The sequence below is a fragment of the Manis javanica genome, chromosome 1, assembly GCF_040802235.1.
Source record: "Manis javanica isolate MJ-LG chromosome 1, MJ_LKY, whole genome shotgun sequence".
Taxonomy (NCBI): Eukaryota; Metazoa; Chordata; class Mammalia; order Pholidota; family Manidae; genus Manis; species Manis javanica.
Window position 1 is genome coordinate 120636848 of NC_133156.1, and position 16797 is coordinate 120653644.

Below are 16797 nucleotides of genomic sequence, written 5' to 3' on the forward strand. Positions count from 1 at the left end.
TACCCAGATGTTACAGAAAAGTGCCTGCTGATACAACTCGATTTGCACAATGTAAACCATTAACTGGCTACTATAAACTTATTGCACCAAGAAAAATAAATAACATTAACACTGTATTAAATCTGATTCGGGATCTTGGGTGCCCTGTCAGCAAACACAAGTGTTAAGATTTAAATTGCCCAGGATTTGCAGAGTCAGACAAAGAACACTGAAGTGTCTTTCAGGGAGTGGGGAAGGAGAGACTGGGAATGAGAAAAAAGCTTTAAAAAGTGTGCCCTTGGTTGGTCTCGTTAGTTAAAGTAATAGTAATTACTATGATTATTGTTGGATAATAATATCCTATCTTCCCAAAGCACTGGAGCTTTTTCAAAGCATTAGTCTGTTTCATTTCCTTTGATTCTTAAAATAAACTGGTGGGGTTATCTGGATTAATGGGGTTTTACACAACTGAAAAAAAGCAAAAAATCCTCAAGAGGAAAAGGAAGAGACATCTGAGCCTGGTCTGTCGCTCCGTCACCGGTAGTGGCTCATGAATGGCTCTAAAATACCGATCAGTGAGCAAGCCCAAAGCATTTCAGAGCTTCAGGGAGATTTTCACCAACTCTCAACCACACATCTGCCTGAATGCTTCTCTTTGACGAACAGCTGCTTCCCCACACACCCTGCAAAAGTTCCCTGAGACAACTACCCAGCAAAAGTCAGCCTTGGGGTTCCCATTTCTCAAAGGAATCCATTCAAGCAAGACCACAAGCCTGGCAGCCACATTTCTCAAACCAAAAATCAAGGCATGTGGTTGACCAAAGAGACTTTCTGATTAGTTGATTCACTTATCTGAGAATTTTTACCACAGCACAAATTAAATCGCATGTAATCAATCATACATTAGCACGTATGGGAAAGGATAAAAGTACATGAAATCATAAATGTCTACATTTATTACCGTGCCTGGAACATATTCTTTCAGTTACACATGTTCATTCAGTTTTTTTCCCCTGTTCAGATTAAACAATCCCAGTTTTATAAGTACTGCCTTTAAGCTTCAGGCTTCTAATCCTTTTAAAGCCTTGGTCCATGCATTGCCTAATTTAATCCTCCAGCAAATTTAAACGGTAGGTTCTTACCTTATCCTGTTTTTAGATGAGAAAATGAGACTCACAGAGCTAATATAATTTGCCCTGTGTCATCAAAAACCTAATAAAAAGCACAATCAGGATTTGAACCCAAATTTGCTGAATATTAGAGTCTGTGCTCTCACCCAAGCCTTCCTGCTCACCGAGAAACCAGCCTTGGAGGCCGCAAGAATGTGCTGCATGGGGAGGAGTACATCTGGGGGAAATGGGGGTAAAAGGGTTGGTTATATACAGTTCAGCATGGCTTTTGGTTTAATGCTAATGCAGGCTATCCTCCTCTATGCAGCCATCTCTCAATGAATGGGTCCGGGAAAAGAGCGTGAGCAGGAGGAGGATCTGCTCACAAGAAAGGTCTTCATCACTCTCAGAGGACCACAAGTCCCAGTCCTGTAGCGAATCTAAACACAGCCTTGCTGTGGTTAAAATGCCCAGAGGTCGAGCAATGTGCCACCGCTAGCAACCCCGCTGGGCATGCATGAACAGAGTGGGGACTGCAGGGGCCGCAGGGAGGCCCTGAGGTGTGGTCCCCAGGGAAGGTGGGCAGCAGGATGAGCCCACACTCTCCTTGGTCAGGTCTCACAGTGCGGACTGTGAACCACCTGAACCGAGTCACCTGGGATTCTTGTTAAAAAGTCAAAAGACTGGATGCCCTCCAAGCATTCTTAGCCACATGGAAATTCAGGAATTACTTTATTGGGCCAGAAGCCTGAAGTCCCCTGAGGGCAGACCTGCTCTGCGCCAACTCTGGAAAGAGTGCCCCCTGCTGGCAGCAATTTGATAAGACTTTCACCTGAGTCTCTCCCAGCAACCCCATCCCCTCCTCCGACCTTCCTAAAGATCAGCAGTTCTTCAAGGAGGCAGATGTCTTCCAGCTCATTTCATGAGGCTGAAGCCACATTCTGGGGTCCTCCTTCAAAACAGAGGTCCACAAGCAATGGAATCAAAGATGGGTTTGGGGGCTTCCCCTGCACACTGCCATTTCGGCTCTGCAGTATCTCCTCACCTTTGCCCTTTTCTATCCTGGGAATAGCAGGTACACCCCCAATACCTGCAGCTTCACATGCTGTGACCAGAACAGGGGAGGAGGCTTGACCAAGTCACAAGAGTTTCTGTTATAATCAAGACATCACGTTCATTTAGTCAGCAGGAAGAAGCTGCAGCCCTGAGTGCCAAGTGGGTGAGGCAGGAGGACCCAGAACAACACAGGCAGCCTTGCGGAAGCTGAGGTCCCGCCTCAGCCTTAGACTCTTGAGTCCCTGTCTTCCAGAAATCTAGCTCTGAAATCTAGTTACTGGACCACTTCTGAGCTACAGTAACCCACGAACATCTGGATGACTAGTCTCCAAAGACTTCTAAGGTTATTAAAGCCCTAGGCTTGGGGTAAGAAAAAGAAAGCACAAACAAAAAATACCACTCAGTCCCTTTCTGGCCAAGTCACTCTTCCTTGAGAAAGAATTCTGAGAACCAAGGACTGCCTCATGTTTCACTATATTTATCCCTGACCTTGACCTCTCTGTCCCTTTACCTCTTACAGAACCAAAGGAGAGCAAGAGAGAGACCAAGCCAGAGAGACAGAAAGACAAGTCTTCTTCAAAGGGATTAGATATGATGTGGAAACAAAGAGGAGGTAGGAGTGCTGATGACATGATGGAGCTGAGAACTTTCTGCCATAGTGCCCGACAGCACAGCACACGAGCAGTTAGGTGCTGGGGATATCCCCGGTGGCCTCTGTGAGCTCCAAGAAACAAGATCATCTAGATCAGCCATGTGGTGGCAAGCATGGCTGAAAGGGAGAACAAGGACGTCCAGAAAAGAAGAGCCCCCAAATTACATGCTGTGGGAAGAGGACTTGGAGGAGAGCTGTGGGTGAGACCATAAGCAGTCTCTTGGGAGTACCGGGCTGCTCAGGGCAATGTGGGGGAAGTAGAACAGGGTGACCCTTGACCCCTGTCCCCTTAGCCATTCAGCCTCCCCCAAGCAAAAGCAGGAGTCACATTAAGGTGTATGTACCCCACCATCAGTCAATCAACAAGTTACACAGCCCACAAGCAAACTCTGCTCTTCCTGGCTCTTGCTTTTCCTTTTCAAGTTCCCCTGGATCCTCACTGCAGTCGGTGTGACAGGCCAAGAAATGCTGAGGAAGTGGAAAGGGAAGGATTAGAGACCTGTGTGCCCCTAAACATGGCTGTGGAGCCCCGGTGCCTCCAGGGAAACCTTCAATTCTGGAGCCGGAAGTGAACTGGTGTCCCACCGACCCTGGAACCTCAGGCAAACTGGAACGGCAGGAGGAAAGGCAGGCCCCTTGGGTGGTCCTCCAGCTCCTGTCTGTGCCAGAGGTAATTAACACCATGTATTACTGACTTGCCAATGGGAATGTGTGGCTTGACACATGCTGGTTCCGTCAGATGTGTGTGCATTTCCCCTTCCCTTCCTCCTGCCCCACTTCTGTCCTTCGCTCACTCCCTGGTAAGACCCTGGCTGAGGAGAAGTACTGCAGACCCCTCAAGAGACCTGGGTACTAGTTCCAGTTCAGTTCCCATGAGGATTTTTCATTTCCCTCCAGGTCTAAGATTCTCATTTGCAATCTGAAAAGGAATGAAGGGTATCCTACAAATTGTGTTTCCATGCCATGAAGCTCTGGGGTAATGGCAGTGTCCTTATACACTAGTGACCTTCAGAAGTCCCTTTCTTAATCTCCAAGTATGCTAGTGGACTCTGGCCCTCACAACCCTTTGCAAAGGAATTCAACAAGTGAAAGCAAGTAGTTCATCATTACCCTGTGAGGTTACAGCCCCTGATTCTGGTAGATGAGGTCAGTAGACAATAGCTTCCAGAACTCTATCTCAGTATCATGTACACTATGCTATCTTTGGAGGCCTAGGCATATTCCCATGTACAAATGTTTAACAGCATTTACCAGGCTCCCCACACCTGGCAGCCAGGATAAAACCCTCTGCCTGGCTCTGTTTAACCAGAAGGAAGATGCCCTCCAAAACAGGCTGCCTACCTCTGCCGACAGGGCTGCTAGGGACTCCATTTCTGGTCCTGAATATCAGAGCCTGAATTCCTGTTCCACCACTTACTGGTTGTGTGACTTTGGGTGAGATATTTAATATCCCTAAACCTCAATTTCATCTTCAGTTTAACAGAGGTAATAATAGTACCCATCTCAGAGAGTTGTTGGGTTGATTACATAAATCAATATGAGTCAAGCTCTTAAAACAGTGTAGCAAGCACTTAATTAGTGGTAGTCATTATTATTTAATTTGACTTAACTTCAAATCTGTCATTTCTTGTGAGTTAGCAGATGCAGAGGTTTCTTTATTAGTGCTCAGCGACAGAAAGTGAGCTTTCTTGGGGCAGGTGGTGGGAGGGGGGTAGGAAAGTTGCCTATGTTGGACCCAAATTAGACTTATAATTGAAACTGCTGCTTGCTTCTTTCTCACCAGAGGTAGTGGGGATGGGGAATTTCAGGTTGATTTTGAATCCAAGACTTCTCCAACGAAGTTGTACTTGTCAAAAGTAGATTTAGGAATGCTAGGAGACAGACAGGGTCATCCAAATAAAATATGTTCCGGTAGGCCCACTTGGTGGCCACCAAGCTTTCAAAGCAGTGCACAAAAAACAATTTCTATTGAGGAAACAAGGTACGAAGAAACTCCCATATGAATACTAGCAGGATTTGCTGGTGTCTGGAGAAGATTGTAAATTAGCTGGTTGCTGTTCACATCACAGCCAAGCAGGGCACATTCAGTTTTTAATCTGGACCAATTTTCCGGATCAAAAACTAGTCTTTCCAAGAGATGTAAATGAGCCCAGGAGGAAATTTTCCCCTAAAGTTTCTGAAGTAGCTATCATTTTAATCTGAGCAGCTTTCCAACATGAAAGCCAGCGTCTGGATAAAATTATAAAGTAATGAAAATCTCGTCTAGGCTGAACCTAGTCCAAACCCTCCTTCTACCTCAAATTTTATGTATTTAATATGCCAAAATATTTCAAAGGTAGAATTTCCATTCTCAAAACCTTATCTGTGCTTCAAATAAAAACAAAGAGGCCAACATGGCATATTCATCACATGAATATCAGAATGAGACCCTGGATGAACCAGGTAGAAAATGTTTTTTGGAGAGGAACTACAAAAAAGAACAGAAATATGATGGATCACACAAGCAGTTTTATACAGCAGGCTTTTGTGAAATACTTTTTTTAAATTTCTGTTTAAATGCATTGAAATATATCTTTAAAAGAATATTACATACACTGCTCATGCTTAAGAACTGTTATGCATTGTTCCAAAATTGTGACTAGATGGTTTTATGTGAATACACCCACAGAATGCAACTGATCATCATGTGGTTATCTTAAGGAGGAAAGTTAGAAGCCCTTCATTGCGATCCTTGAAGATGTGTGTATGTGTGCATGCAGGAAGCAAAATAATTCAATACAACATTACCTTGGACTATTGCTATTACCTCTAAATGAATTCAACAGTGGAAACAATAGCTCATAATGTAAGTGTGCTGTAGGTTATGATATTGACTTAAATTTCAAGGCAGGTAGCAAGGCACAGGTGATAACAGATACAGCTTGAAGACTGAAGGTATCTCCCAGAGTTAAACGGCAAATGAGTCATATTTCCAAGTGGAGCGATCCTTGAGCAGTGAAAATATTTTAGAAGGCATACAGGACCTTGCCAAGATTATTTTCTTCTCCCCTCTGATAAATTCCCCTTGGCTTGTCTCTTTCTTATAGAAACACTGTATGTGAAGACAAATTGTGATTGCTGTAAAGTTTTGCAAACTGCATTCAAATAAAGTTATATTGGTTTCCATTGTTCCTAAAATGTAATTAATCCCATAAGACAATCTCGCTTACAAAGTAAACTAAGGAAAAACAGATTTTTCAGAATTATAAATAGAGTCTCAGCAAAAAATAAAAACCGTTATTTGGGAAAGTGTTTAGAACTTCATTGTTTATCATGTTCTACATTGAACAATCTTCACAACACAGGTCCAAAGTAAACAAAAATACACGAAAACTTTTTACCTGTATAACCAGAAAAAAATGCAAGTTACTGTGTTTCACATTCTCTCCAGATCTTTGTAATAGCCTACAACTACCTCCTATAACATCTTTGCTTAAATCGCAAAGACAGGAGTTCAAAACACGGTATAACTAATCCATCGGGCGTTCCTTTCTGAGAAAACGGCCCCCGAGTGGAAGAGGATCTGACCAGCAGAGGACACGTCCCTACATAGTGCGTGGGCAGGACCAGAGCTGGGCACAGGGGACTCAGACACTTAACAGGAAATGCCTGGGCTCTGGACAATATGAATTCAGTAAAATGTTTAGAGACACAGGAGGAGCTGTTTGACTTCTCTCGCACAGTTGCAATCCTCTTTAATTGAGACAGCATGATCGCTGCCCCAACGCTCACATCTCCGGTCAAATACAGAGCCCTCCACCTCTACACACCTCTTTTTGTGTCTGCAAAACACATCATTCTTTCAACAAACAAATATTCCTGGAACAGCCTGGGCTTGGGGGAAGGGCGAGGTTCGCGTCAGCTCCGGGCAGAAATGAATCCAGTTAAGCTGACGCTGGCCAGGGGAGAGAGAGGAGGTGCGCTGCCCGCTGGGCGTCTACGCCCGGGCCCCAGACGCGGGCGTTCCGGGCGTGGTGCCCCCGGGCGCGCTGAGCGCATTACCTGGTTTGCCGAGAGCTTCTCCCAGCAGCACAGCGTCAGATCCGAGGCTGGAAAGCAGCAACAGCCGGAGCAAGACGCCTCGGATTAAACCCATTTCACCGCGGGCGCCCTCAAAGTTTCACAAAGTCCCGGGCGCGCAGGGAAAGGGTGTCTCCTGGGGGATGTGCCGGCCGCGGCGACCGCGGATCTCCTGACGCACCCGGGTGAGGAGGTGGGAGGCTGAGGGAGCTGCACCGGGAACTATGGAAAAGTCTGAGGAAGCGAAGCAGCAGCCGGGAGGTCGGCGTGCGGGAGTGCAGCCGGCTGTGAGCCGCAGGGCTTTTCGCTGGGGGGGCGGGCGCGGCGGAGGAAGCCGACAGGGAGGGACCCGCTGGCCGCGCGCGAGGGAGGGAGGCTCGACCCGCCGCGGGACGGAATTACGATAGAGTGGAAGGGAAAGGGGCAGGCTTTGAGGCGATTTACTCTGCGCCCACCTCTGGGGCAGACGGCCCGCCCATCATCCCCCTAGCGACCCCCAGCTGGTGACCTAGATCAGGGCGCTACGAGAGGCCGATTTCAACCCCTAGAGACGCAGGGGTGAGTTAGGTGATTGTGAGTCCAGGACCCTCTGCCCTCGTCCTGACCCCGAAATCTTGCGGCGCCTATACCCTGGCTGTACCGTCCTCCAGCCGCGCGCCTCTAGGTCGCTTACACCTAGCTTGGGGACTTTACCAGCACCTCCAAAGGCTGCGCTGCTCTGTCCTGCGCACTTGGGGGTCGGGGGAGCGTCTGTAATTTGCAAGCGGGGGAGGTTAAGAGAAAGAGGGGGCGGGGCCGGCGGGGCTCTAAGAAGATAACTGGGACTTAAGGCGCGCAGATGGAGACTTGAGTCTCCGCCACTCGGTTGGAGACGCCGGGTGGAGATTAGGGCCGGGTGGGGGTAGCGAGGTCCCCTCCGCGCGGAGGAAGGCAACTTGAGACACTACGTCCCCCCGCCCCGCCATCCCCCAGTGGCAGACGGAACTCCAGGTTCAGCCTGGCTTCGGGGAGAGGGACGTGGGCTCCAGCCCCCTGGCGGACGGAGAACCGCTTGGGAGGGCGCGCGCGCAGCGAGGCTCGGGTGGGGCGGGCGCGGGGACCTCGTCACTGATCCCAGGATCCGGGTTCCCGGGTCGGCTCCCTAGCCGGGAAAGGCCCCTTCTCCCTCGGATTTGTTGCCCGAGGACTCAGGAAAATGCACCTTTTGCCAGGCTTTACTGTGGTGCTGCGAAAGGGAGACGCCGGGACTCAGGCCCCTTTGCACGCTGGCGTGCTGATCTTCAGGCCAGCGTTAAGAGAAAGCAGATTCAATAAATAAACTAACTGTGAATAAATTTAGAGGGAAACGCAGCCCTCGCCAGCTCGTGGGTAAAGATCAAAGGCCCAAGGAAGTGCCCCGCCGAGGGAGGCAGCGGTGGCTGGCCGAGAGGACCTCCCGCCGGCCCCGCCCCACCTGGCAGCTCTGCCGAGGGCGTTCTGGCCCTTCATTGTTAACTTACTAGGTTAGGAACAATGCTAACTGAGGTATCTACCCCCTACCCCGAAGAGATTTCGGCTCTTTTAGGGATAAAGTATCCACTGGCTAGAGAGTTTGTTGTGGGCCTGACCTTGTTTCTTAGCAAAGCTAAGAATATGTTTCCCCTGTGTTGGCGTTCGCAGGTATGCTACGGTCCGCAGATAAATTCAAAGTCCTCTCGGACTTGAGGTTTTGGAAGTCTTCTCTGTGCCACCGGAGCTTGTCCTCTTACAGCAACGGAAAATTCAGACTTGCTCGTCACTTCCAAGGTTTAAGCCATGTCTGGAGGCCAGGCAATGTGACTACCCCCAGGGCTGCTAGTTTCAAAGGTAGCAGAATCATAATCAGACCCCTAAAGGTCATCTAGGCCCTGCCTGCATTCCAGCAGCAATCTGCCTTCAGCATCCTCTTAGCAGGTTATGCACCTGGGCTTGAATCCACGCGTGAGAGTTCCTACCTCATCACTAGTCAGGAGTTGTTGGACAGCTCTTTTTAATGACAAAGTGATTTCTTACATTAGACCTAGGGTGGTACACATAATCAAGCAAGTGTTACTATGAAGATGCCTCCCATGTTGGTTCTGCTTTTCTCCACTTAAAAATGATTCTTCCTGAGGTAGAAATCATAAATAATAATACCCATTAATATTATGGCTGGCATTTATATAACACCTGCTACATACCAGGCCCTCTTTCAAGTGCTTTATAATCCCAGGAACAGCCATACCAGGTAGGTATTGGTATTGGTATTATCCCCGTCTGTCAGATGAGAAAACTGAAGCATGAAAAAGTTAACTTCCCCCAAAGTCATGCAGCTACCAAGGCACAGAGCTTTGATTGAGTCCAGGTGCTCTGGTTCCAAAATCCAGGCTTTTAAGGAGACAGGTGGAGAGTAGACACGCCAGAACTTTGCAAGTCTGAATTTCAACATTCTTCCATATCCTCAACATGTGCCCATACCACCTCCCCTGGCCTGAGCCTCCCGTCCATCTTTTGCAGAGGGCCACAGGTGATTTGGAAGCTGGCTTGGTTTCTTTAGAGCCCCTTGTTGTTTCTTCAAAGGACTCATTATATTGTTATATGTTTCTTTTGAGTACCTCCAAACTCTGGATTATCAATCAGGACATCAAGATAAGGACCTACTTCTTGAGATCTGCTTGTTATAAATCTAGGGCACATGTTATAATGAACTTACTTATTCCCTTCTTTTGCTGTCAAATCACATCCTCCAAGGTTCCCTCTACTTCAGTTTGACAACCAGTTTATGGCACTCGCAAATCAGACTAAAGATAAATGCACACTTGCCTTTCACTCTCTTCCTGCTTTCTGGGAGGAAGGGAACTAGAGGGGGCAAAGAGGCTTTGAATGTTTGATTTGAAAAAATCTGTTGGAATTCATTGGAGGTCTAAACTCAATTAATAAGTTCACCAGCAGAAGAGTGACCTGCCTGCTTTGCTCAATGTCATGGAAGATGAGTCTGACCTTTGTTCCATGAAATAGATTTGGAGGCTGTTAGAAGACAGTAAAGGCAAACTTACCAATTATAGAATGTTTAGAAAGTCCCTAAATGAGAGTGAAAACAAGACAGTAGCAAAGAAATCAGTTTTACATTTAATTTATTTCTTGAATAGGTTATACCTACATATACAATTTGAAATGTGCATCATGCAGAATATATAGTGAAAAATTTCCTTTCATCCTGCCTCTCTCCAAAGCAACCACTCTTATCAGTTTCTTCTGTATTCTTCTAGAGATATTCTATAAACATACAAGCAAATATATACACATATACTTAACACAAACATACTTTTCAACCTGCAGGTCCTTCCAAATCAGTAGATACATATCCACCTCCCTCTTAATAACTGCTGAATATTCTGTTGTGCGAGGAACAACAATTTCTTTGTTCTTTCTTCTGTGTTTTCCAATTTTGTTATAATAGGCAACACTGCAGTGAATGACTTTGAATGTATAACAGTTTTCACATGTTATATGTAATAGACTAGAGTCCATTTCCAGACTCACCATCACTCAGCCAAATGCCTTTTCATTTTGATAATTTGGCCATATTTTCTCCCAAGGAGATTGTATGAACTTAAATTCCTACAAGCAATATGTGAGCATGACTCCACACTTTCATCAACAGTGTCTTATCAAACTAGAACTATATATTATGTACAGATATGTTACATACAATAATAAAGTACAAAAAAATAGTAAGTGTACCATGGCAAGTTAAAGCAACATGAGTACACTTGTATGACTCCTACCCAGATCAAGATCAAGAACCAGGACGTTACCAGCACTCCCATAATCCCTCCCCATGCTTCCTCCCTAGATGTATGCATTTTCAAATGATGAGGAGAATTCAAACCTTCTCTTTATTTGGATGGCTCCAAATAAAAATGGCTCAGCAAAAATGTAAGTACTCCCTAGCCCCAATATAAAACAAGCATTAACTGAGATTTGATCCCATTATGTGTAAAGATGTGTGCTGAGAACAGAAAGACCACCAGAAAGAATATACAGCAATGTCTCCTGCACTCAAGAAGCCTCCTACGTATTTGTTTCGAGAAGTTGTGCAGCCAAGTGTCCACAAAGGAGAACGAAGGAAGTACAAGTGTCCAAGCAACATGCTGTTGGTATGTCAAGAGAGGAAGACTCTGTGCTACAAATGATAATGTATGCAATAATAAACTAAGAAAATAGCCATCTACCTTGCAAGTGTGTAAATCATGGTTATATGTGTATTAGGATCCACCAGGGGCAAAACTGGAGTTACCAGGGTAAATTACCCAGTATTCCCAAATCTACCCTTCTGCATGTATTTCTAGCAGCACTGATAAAAAAAATTACTGAGTAATTGTTCTTAAATGGGCAACCTGATGATTCCCTAGCCTTTTAGTGTAAATTTTCTAATGAAGTATAAAAATGCATAAATTCTACATGCATAATTCAATGTATTGTCACAAAGTGAATAAACCTGTGGAATAATCCCCTAGATCATTAAATTGAACAATGCCAAACTAGAAGTCTTTACATTACTCCTACTAGTCACAAATTACCTCCCAAGCAAATGAAAAACCATTTTCCTGATTTCTAATATCTAAATTGGTTTTGCCTGGTTTTGAACTTTATATAAATGATATTCATTAACTTAAACCAGTAATGTAATCATTCATGTCTAGGCTCTTTTACTCAGTGTTATGTTTGAGACGTTCATCCAAGTTGTATGGTTATTCCTTTTTACTGATGTATAGTATTCTATCATATACATATATTACAATTTGTTTACATTCTGCTTACGGACATCTGGGTTATTTCTAGTTTGGAGCTACAATCAGAAATGCTTCTAATCACTCTTGTGTCTTTGGTTAATATAAGTATGCATTTCTGTTATGTATACCTGTGAATAGAATTATTAGATTATATGGTAGACATATGTTTAAGTTTGGAAGATAAATTGTCAAGGAGTTTTCCAGAGTGGTAATGCCAATTTACACTCCCACTGACAGTATATGAGAGTTCCAGTCAGTCCACAGTCTCACTAATACTTGATATTATCTTTTTCATTTTGGCCATTTAGTTTTCTTTTTATGTCTCCATGAAAACTAAGGAAGTCAAGTGCCTTTTCACTTATCTGTTGGCTATCCTATATCCAACTATATCTATTGCACTGTCTACCTATTTCTTGTTGATTTGTTGTTCTTTATATAGTCTGGATACAAGTCATAGGAGTCTTTTGTTGGTGGTGGATATTTATATTGAAGATATTTTTTCCATTCTGTCTTGCCTTTTAACTCTCCTAACTTCTAATTAACAAAAGCCCTTGTTTTAATGTAGTACAACTGATCAGGTTTTTTTTCATTAATGGCTAGCATTTTTTATGCCCTGTTTAAGAAATCTTTGCCTACCTCAAGGTCATGAAGATACTAGTCCATATTTTCTCCCAAAAGCATTATTGCTTACCTCCCACATTTAGATCTGCAATTGATTTTTGTAAGTGCAGTAGAGTAGTGCTCACAGCCTGTTAACTGGACACTCCCTACTGATTTAGATATGGGCAGCTGCATCTCCAGGGGAGGAGATGTGGCTTCTGAAGAGTGTCTTTTTCTCTGCAAGCATCAGCCAAGCTGATGTTCAAGGCTAAAACTGTGACTGCACTTCTCACTTGGTATATCTGGGTAGGTAGCCGCCTGCTATGTGCGCTGGAGAATAAACAAAGCTCACCTGCTCTGAGAGATCTCACATCCTGGTCTCTCAGTTTTCTTGAAGTTTCTACCATTTAAAATACTCCATAGATTAAAAGTATGGCTTCTCTATGGTTTATATCCTTCCCATTCCAAAGAGCACTGGAAAGAAATGGAAGAGAGATGTTTTAAAAACTTTTGTCCAGGTGATCCCTCTTAAAATGATGTATTCTTCCTGAAAAGGAAGGAAGGGCTCATTCACACCCTGCCTGTTAACACGTAGGTGAGGATTCGTATACTTGCTAATTGTCATCAGGATATCAGGTCCAGAGTCTATCGTATGTAGAATATATAAGTTTGAGAGTGATTTGGGAAGGAAAAAATGGTGGTGGGAGAGGTACAGAATGTGGAAGAACAGATTGAAATATCAAAACTTGTGAAGCAATAAAGATATCAATCACTAGAGGAGAAACTGATCAAATCCATTATGGACTATAAGGGAGCACTATACAGCTAGCCTAAAATATCCTATATTGTAAAGTAATGAGCTTAGAGCTGCATGCACTGAAGTAGAACAAAGTGGACAAAGCAAGATGCAGAACAGAGTGAGGTATTAATCATGTGGGAAGAGAATTTGGGGGATAGGGAGTGAAAAGGAGGAAATCGGCATGGGTCATTTTTCTCACTGCTTATATTTTGAATCATAGGAATGTCTTTATTTCAGTTAAAAACAAAGTAGGAATGCATATATGAGGCAGGCTAGGTGGAGTGACAGGAGGAATGACAGGGACTGAAAAACCAAGAGAAGACAGTCAGGTCTCAAACATTTTAAGAGGAGGAAACAATGAAGAGTTTGGGACAGACCCTCCCAAAGGGGAGGAGAACATGAACGGCAGACCTCACAAATTATGTGATTCTGTCTGGTGCTGCCAGATTTAATGTGCAAGAAATAGTAAGGAGCTGCCACCTCCCGAAACTGCTGGGAGACCCTGTAGCATGGTGAGGAGGTTGAGGCCCCCCAGGGTTGTGTAGTCTCCAGCTAACCCGAAACCACACAGAACCCAGCGGATTGTGGGGGCCCCATAGGGGCTAAGGCAACTGCTTGCCATCCTGAAAGGTGTCTCTTTACAGAGCTGGCAGGCAATTTGAAAATGCCTGGCTTGTTTGTAAAATGTGTGATGTCAAGAAAATCTCGGTGCGCTAGAGACCAGGAGACCTGCATTCTAGCTCTACACGTCACCAATGGTCAAGAGGACTTTGGTGATTCAATCAACCTCTTTAGACCTTATTTTGTCCTATATCAACTGGGAGTGGTGGATCAGATGATGGTTTAGTTCACCTTAGGGCTCACCGTCGCAGCGTCCACAGAAGAGCCTCTTAACTTTTCCCAGGATGGACAGCTGTCACTACTGAAAAACTAAAAGGAGTCTTGTAAAAGGTTTATTCAAAGAAAATCTTTGAAATGGGGAAGTCTTTTGCCAAAAAAGAAAGAAAACAAAATAAGAGGCAATATTTAATACACACACACAGCAAGGACCAAGCAAAAGCCATTCCTTGCCTCTGAGAAGGCAGTAGGAAGAATCAAAGTTTCCAAATGGGTCATATCCAGTCCATCCAGACAGAGGAAATGGGGAGGTGTGAGAGGGAGGGGCAGGGAAGACTAATGTGGGGAGGTGGGTGTAGGAAGCAGGGGAATGCTGGCTCCGTTTCTGGGTTGTTTAGAGAGGGTGCAAATAAATGCAAATATTCTGCTGCCAAGAGAAAACCTGTGGAAATAAGCAAAAGTCAACTTTTTTCCATCTGAGTTTGATTATATTTTTATGTGTGTGTTTCCTTAGGGAGGAAGTGAGGAGTAGAAGGGGCTGGAAGATTTGAGGGTATGGTCTGATGGGTGAGTGTCACTAAGCGGGAGGTGTCAAGGAAAAACAGTTGGGTGAGGGGAAGACTTGGTTTGTACCCAGCCCCAGAAGAGGAGGGTTGTAAGAGGAAAAAGTTTAAAGAGAAGAAAGTGGGTGGCATGTCAGGATGGTAGTGCTGGTGGGAGGAAGGAGGTATGAGATAGCGTCAAAGGAAATGTCTTAGCCAAAAAGCAGGAGGAGATGGTGTTAATTCATGTTTTTAAGGTAATTGACAATTGAAGAAAGATCCACAGTGAAGGATGAGGGAGAAGTTAGCCTCAGTTTTCTCCTCTGTATAATGGGATGTAACACCTACTTTAAAGGCTCTGCCCATCAGGTGGGATAACCCAGTGCATTATTCCTATACTGTGTACTTGGCATTCACTGAACGTTGGCTTTATTTCATTCCATCACTCACATTTATCAAGGAGACAGCCTAAGTCCTCTCCAGAGTGATATTCCAGAAGCTCTAGAAGATTTTTGCTAAGATGGCAAAGGAGACTTGGGGTCAAAGATGAAGCTTTGTTCCACACATTTTCAACATGAACTGGAAATAATGGAAAATCAAGGTTTGTATTTTGGGACAATGAAAGGTATGACATAGTGGACAGGGATTCTCTTGGGAGGGAAGAATGGCTGAGCCATCAAAATAAATGAAGTTACACATGGTGTACATTACTACAGGTAGGATGCCAGTTAGTCCTAGCTGGTCCTGGGAACACCAATCTATTCATATATTCCCTCAGCTTTGGTGCCTCTTAACTGATCCAGTGTGCATGCTTTGCACAGTCCCTGGGTTTCTTTTGTTTTGTTTATTACTTAGTATATGTGCCTGGATGAGTCATATCTCCTCCCTGACATCAGTTTCCTGGGCTGAATTGGCTAGAGCACAAGATGTTTCCCAGCTCAGACATTCTTGCATCTGTGTTTGGGCACGGCAGCCCCAGGCACATCCTCCTCAATCATGTCTAGACCCCAGTGATTTATCCTGGGAAATGCTACCATGACTCTAGTGTCTGGGCTAAAGGAAGAGACATAAGTGGCTGCCGAGTCCAGATGATGGGAAAAACTCACGAAGCAGGCACAGAAAGAGGAGAGGTTGACTTGCAGGTAGCAGACAGTCCTGAAAGCACTTGTTTGGTGAGCAGAGAGGGATGGCTTTTGTTGCTTGTTGGTCGCAAATTCTGTCACAACACGGGTTTAATTGGAAAAAACAATTCAAGCTATCTAATTTTACTGGGGGAAAAGCAGACTATAGCAATGTAATGACTATTCTATAAGAAAGTACATGTATATGTGTGTGTGCCCTTATCTATCCTCATGCATGTAGATGTACACCTGAGCTTTCCCAAGCAGTAGAGAACTATACAGAGGGAAATGAGGACAAAGAAGAAACCCAGACATCAGGAGAAGAAATTGCGAGTGGAACAGGAACAGAAGTGGAAGATACAGAGAGCAGGAAGAACATTCTCACCTGTATTCCAAAAAATCCACATAATTAGCTAACAAGTTTGATTGTACAGTTTCAAATTTTGACTTGTAAATGAGATTACTACCTCAAATTGGTGACTTTTACAAGTGTGTTCTTCTTTAAGAAATATGAATTTACATAAAAGATTCATTTGGAGATGATTGGGATTGTTTTTATGATTTTTAAAAAAGTCTTAGGAAAGTAGTCACTACAAGAAGACTCTTCCAAATGCTTTAAGTGAGTGACATGTAAGCTAAAGTGTCAGCTTTAATTTCAATTTATATGTATTCAAATACAAAGATAAAGCATTATTGAAATGAAAATGTGAACCAGTGAAAAAAGTGGAACATATGCACCAAAATTCAGATTTCATTAAAAATTTTAAAACTGTAAAAATAGCTTGAAAAACTATTAAAAAGATATTAATGGAAGAAAACAATTATACTTACAAAAATATACCATTCTTAAAAACATATCCATCTTCCTCTCTCATGTTTTCTTGGGAAGCCAAGCTGCATGTTTCATAATGGAGAACAGAAATACTCTAAGTTCTCTGTACCTTGCTAGGCAGCCAAAACAATCCTGTCCTCCCAAAACATTTGCTTAGTCTAAAGTAACTTTAATAGCCAGTTATTTCTGTGATTACCTATCAGGATGTTTGAAAAACTGAGAATCAAGTTGTCAAATCCCTAAAGCATCTATCTGTCTAATGTGTCAGATCTATGATTAAACAATGTTCTAATATGTTTATCTGATTTGAAGGCTAGGCAAGTGGGAAATGGGAGGAAGACAGAGACTGATGGCATTTTATCCTCAAACATCTAAGCTAAATAGATGATTATTTAGTTTGTAGAATAAATGTGTATAA

General features: G+C 43.9%; 1 protein-coding gene and 1 long non-coding RNA gene across 2 annotated transcripts in view; one reads left to right on the forward strand and one right to left on the reverse strand.

The window, feature by feature from the left end:
* The window catches only part of EGFLAM (EGF like, fibronectin type III and laminin G domains), a 164306-nt gene extending 156722 nt beyond the window's left edge, over window positions 1-7584 (reverse strand). Inside the window, exon 1 of the mRNA XM_017671577.3 lies at window positions 6838-7584. Within this exon, the coding sequence (XP_017527066.3) occupies window positions 6838-6931 (94 nt within the window). The 5' untranslated portion in view covers window positions 6932-7584. The remainder of the gene's footprint in view (window positions 1-6837) is intronic.
* Window positions 6928-16148, forward strand: LOC118968967 (uncharacterized). The gene is made up of 6 exons (XR_005056849.2): window positions 6928-7040; window positions 8515-8700; window positions 10709-11012; window positions 14399-14451; window positions 14887-15027; window positions 15789-16148. It is a non-coding gene; the product is annotated as an uncharacterized lncRNA (long non-coding RNA).
* The last annotated feature ends 649 nt before the right edge of the window (window positions 16149-16797 follow it).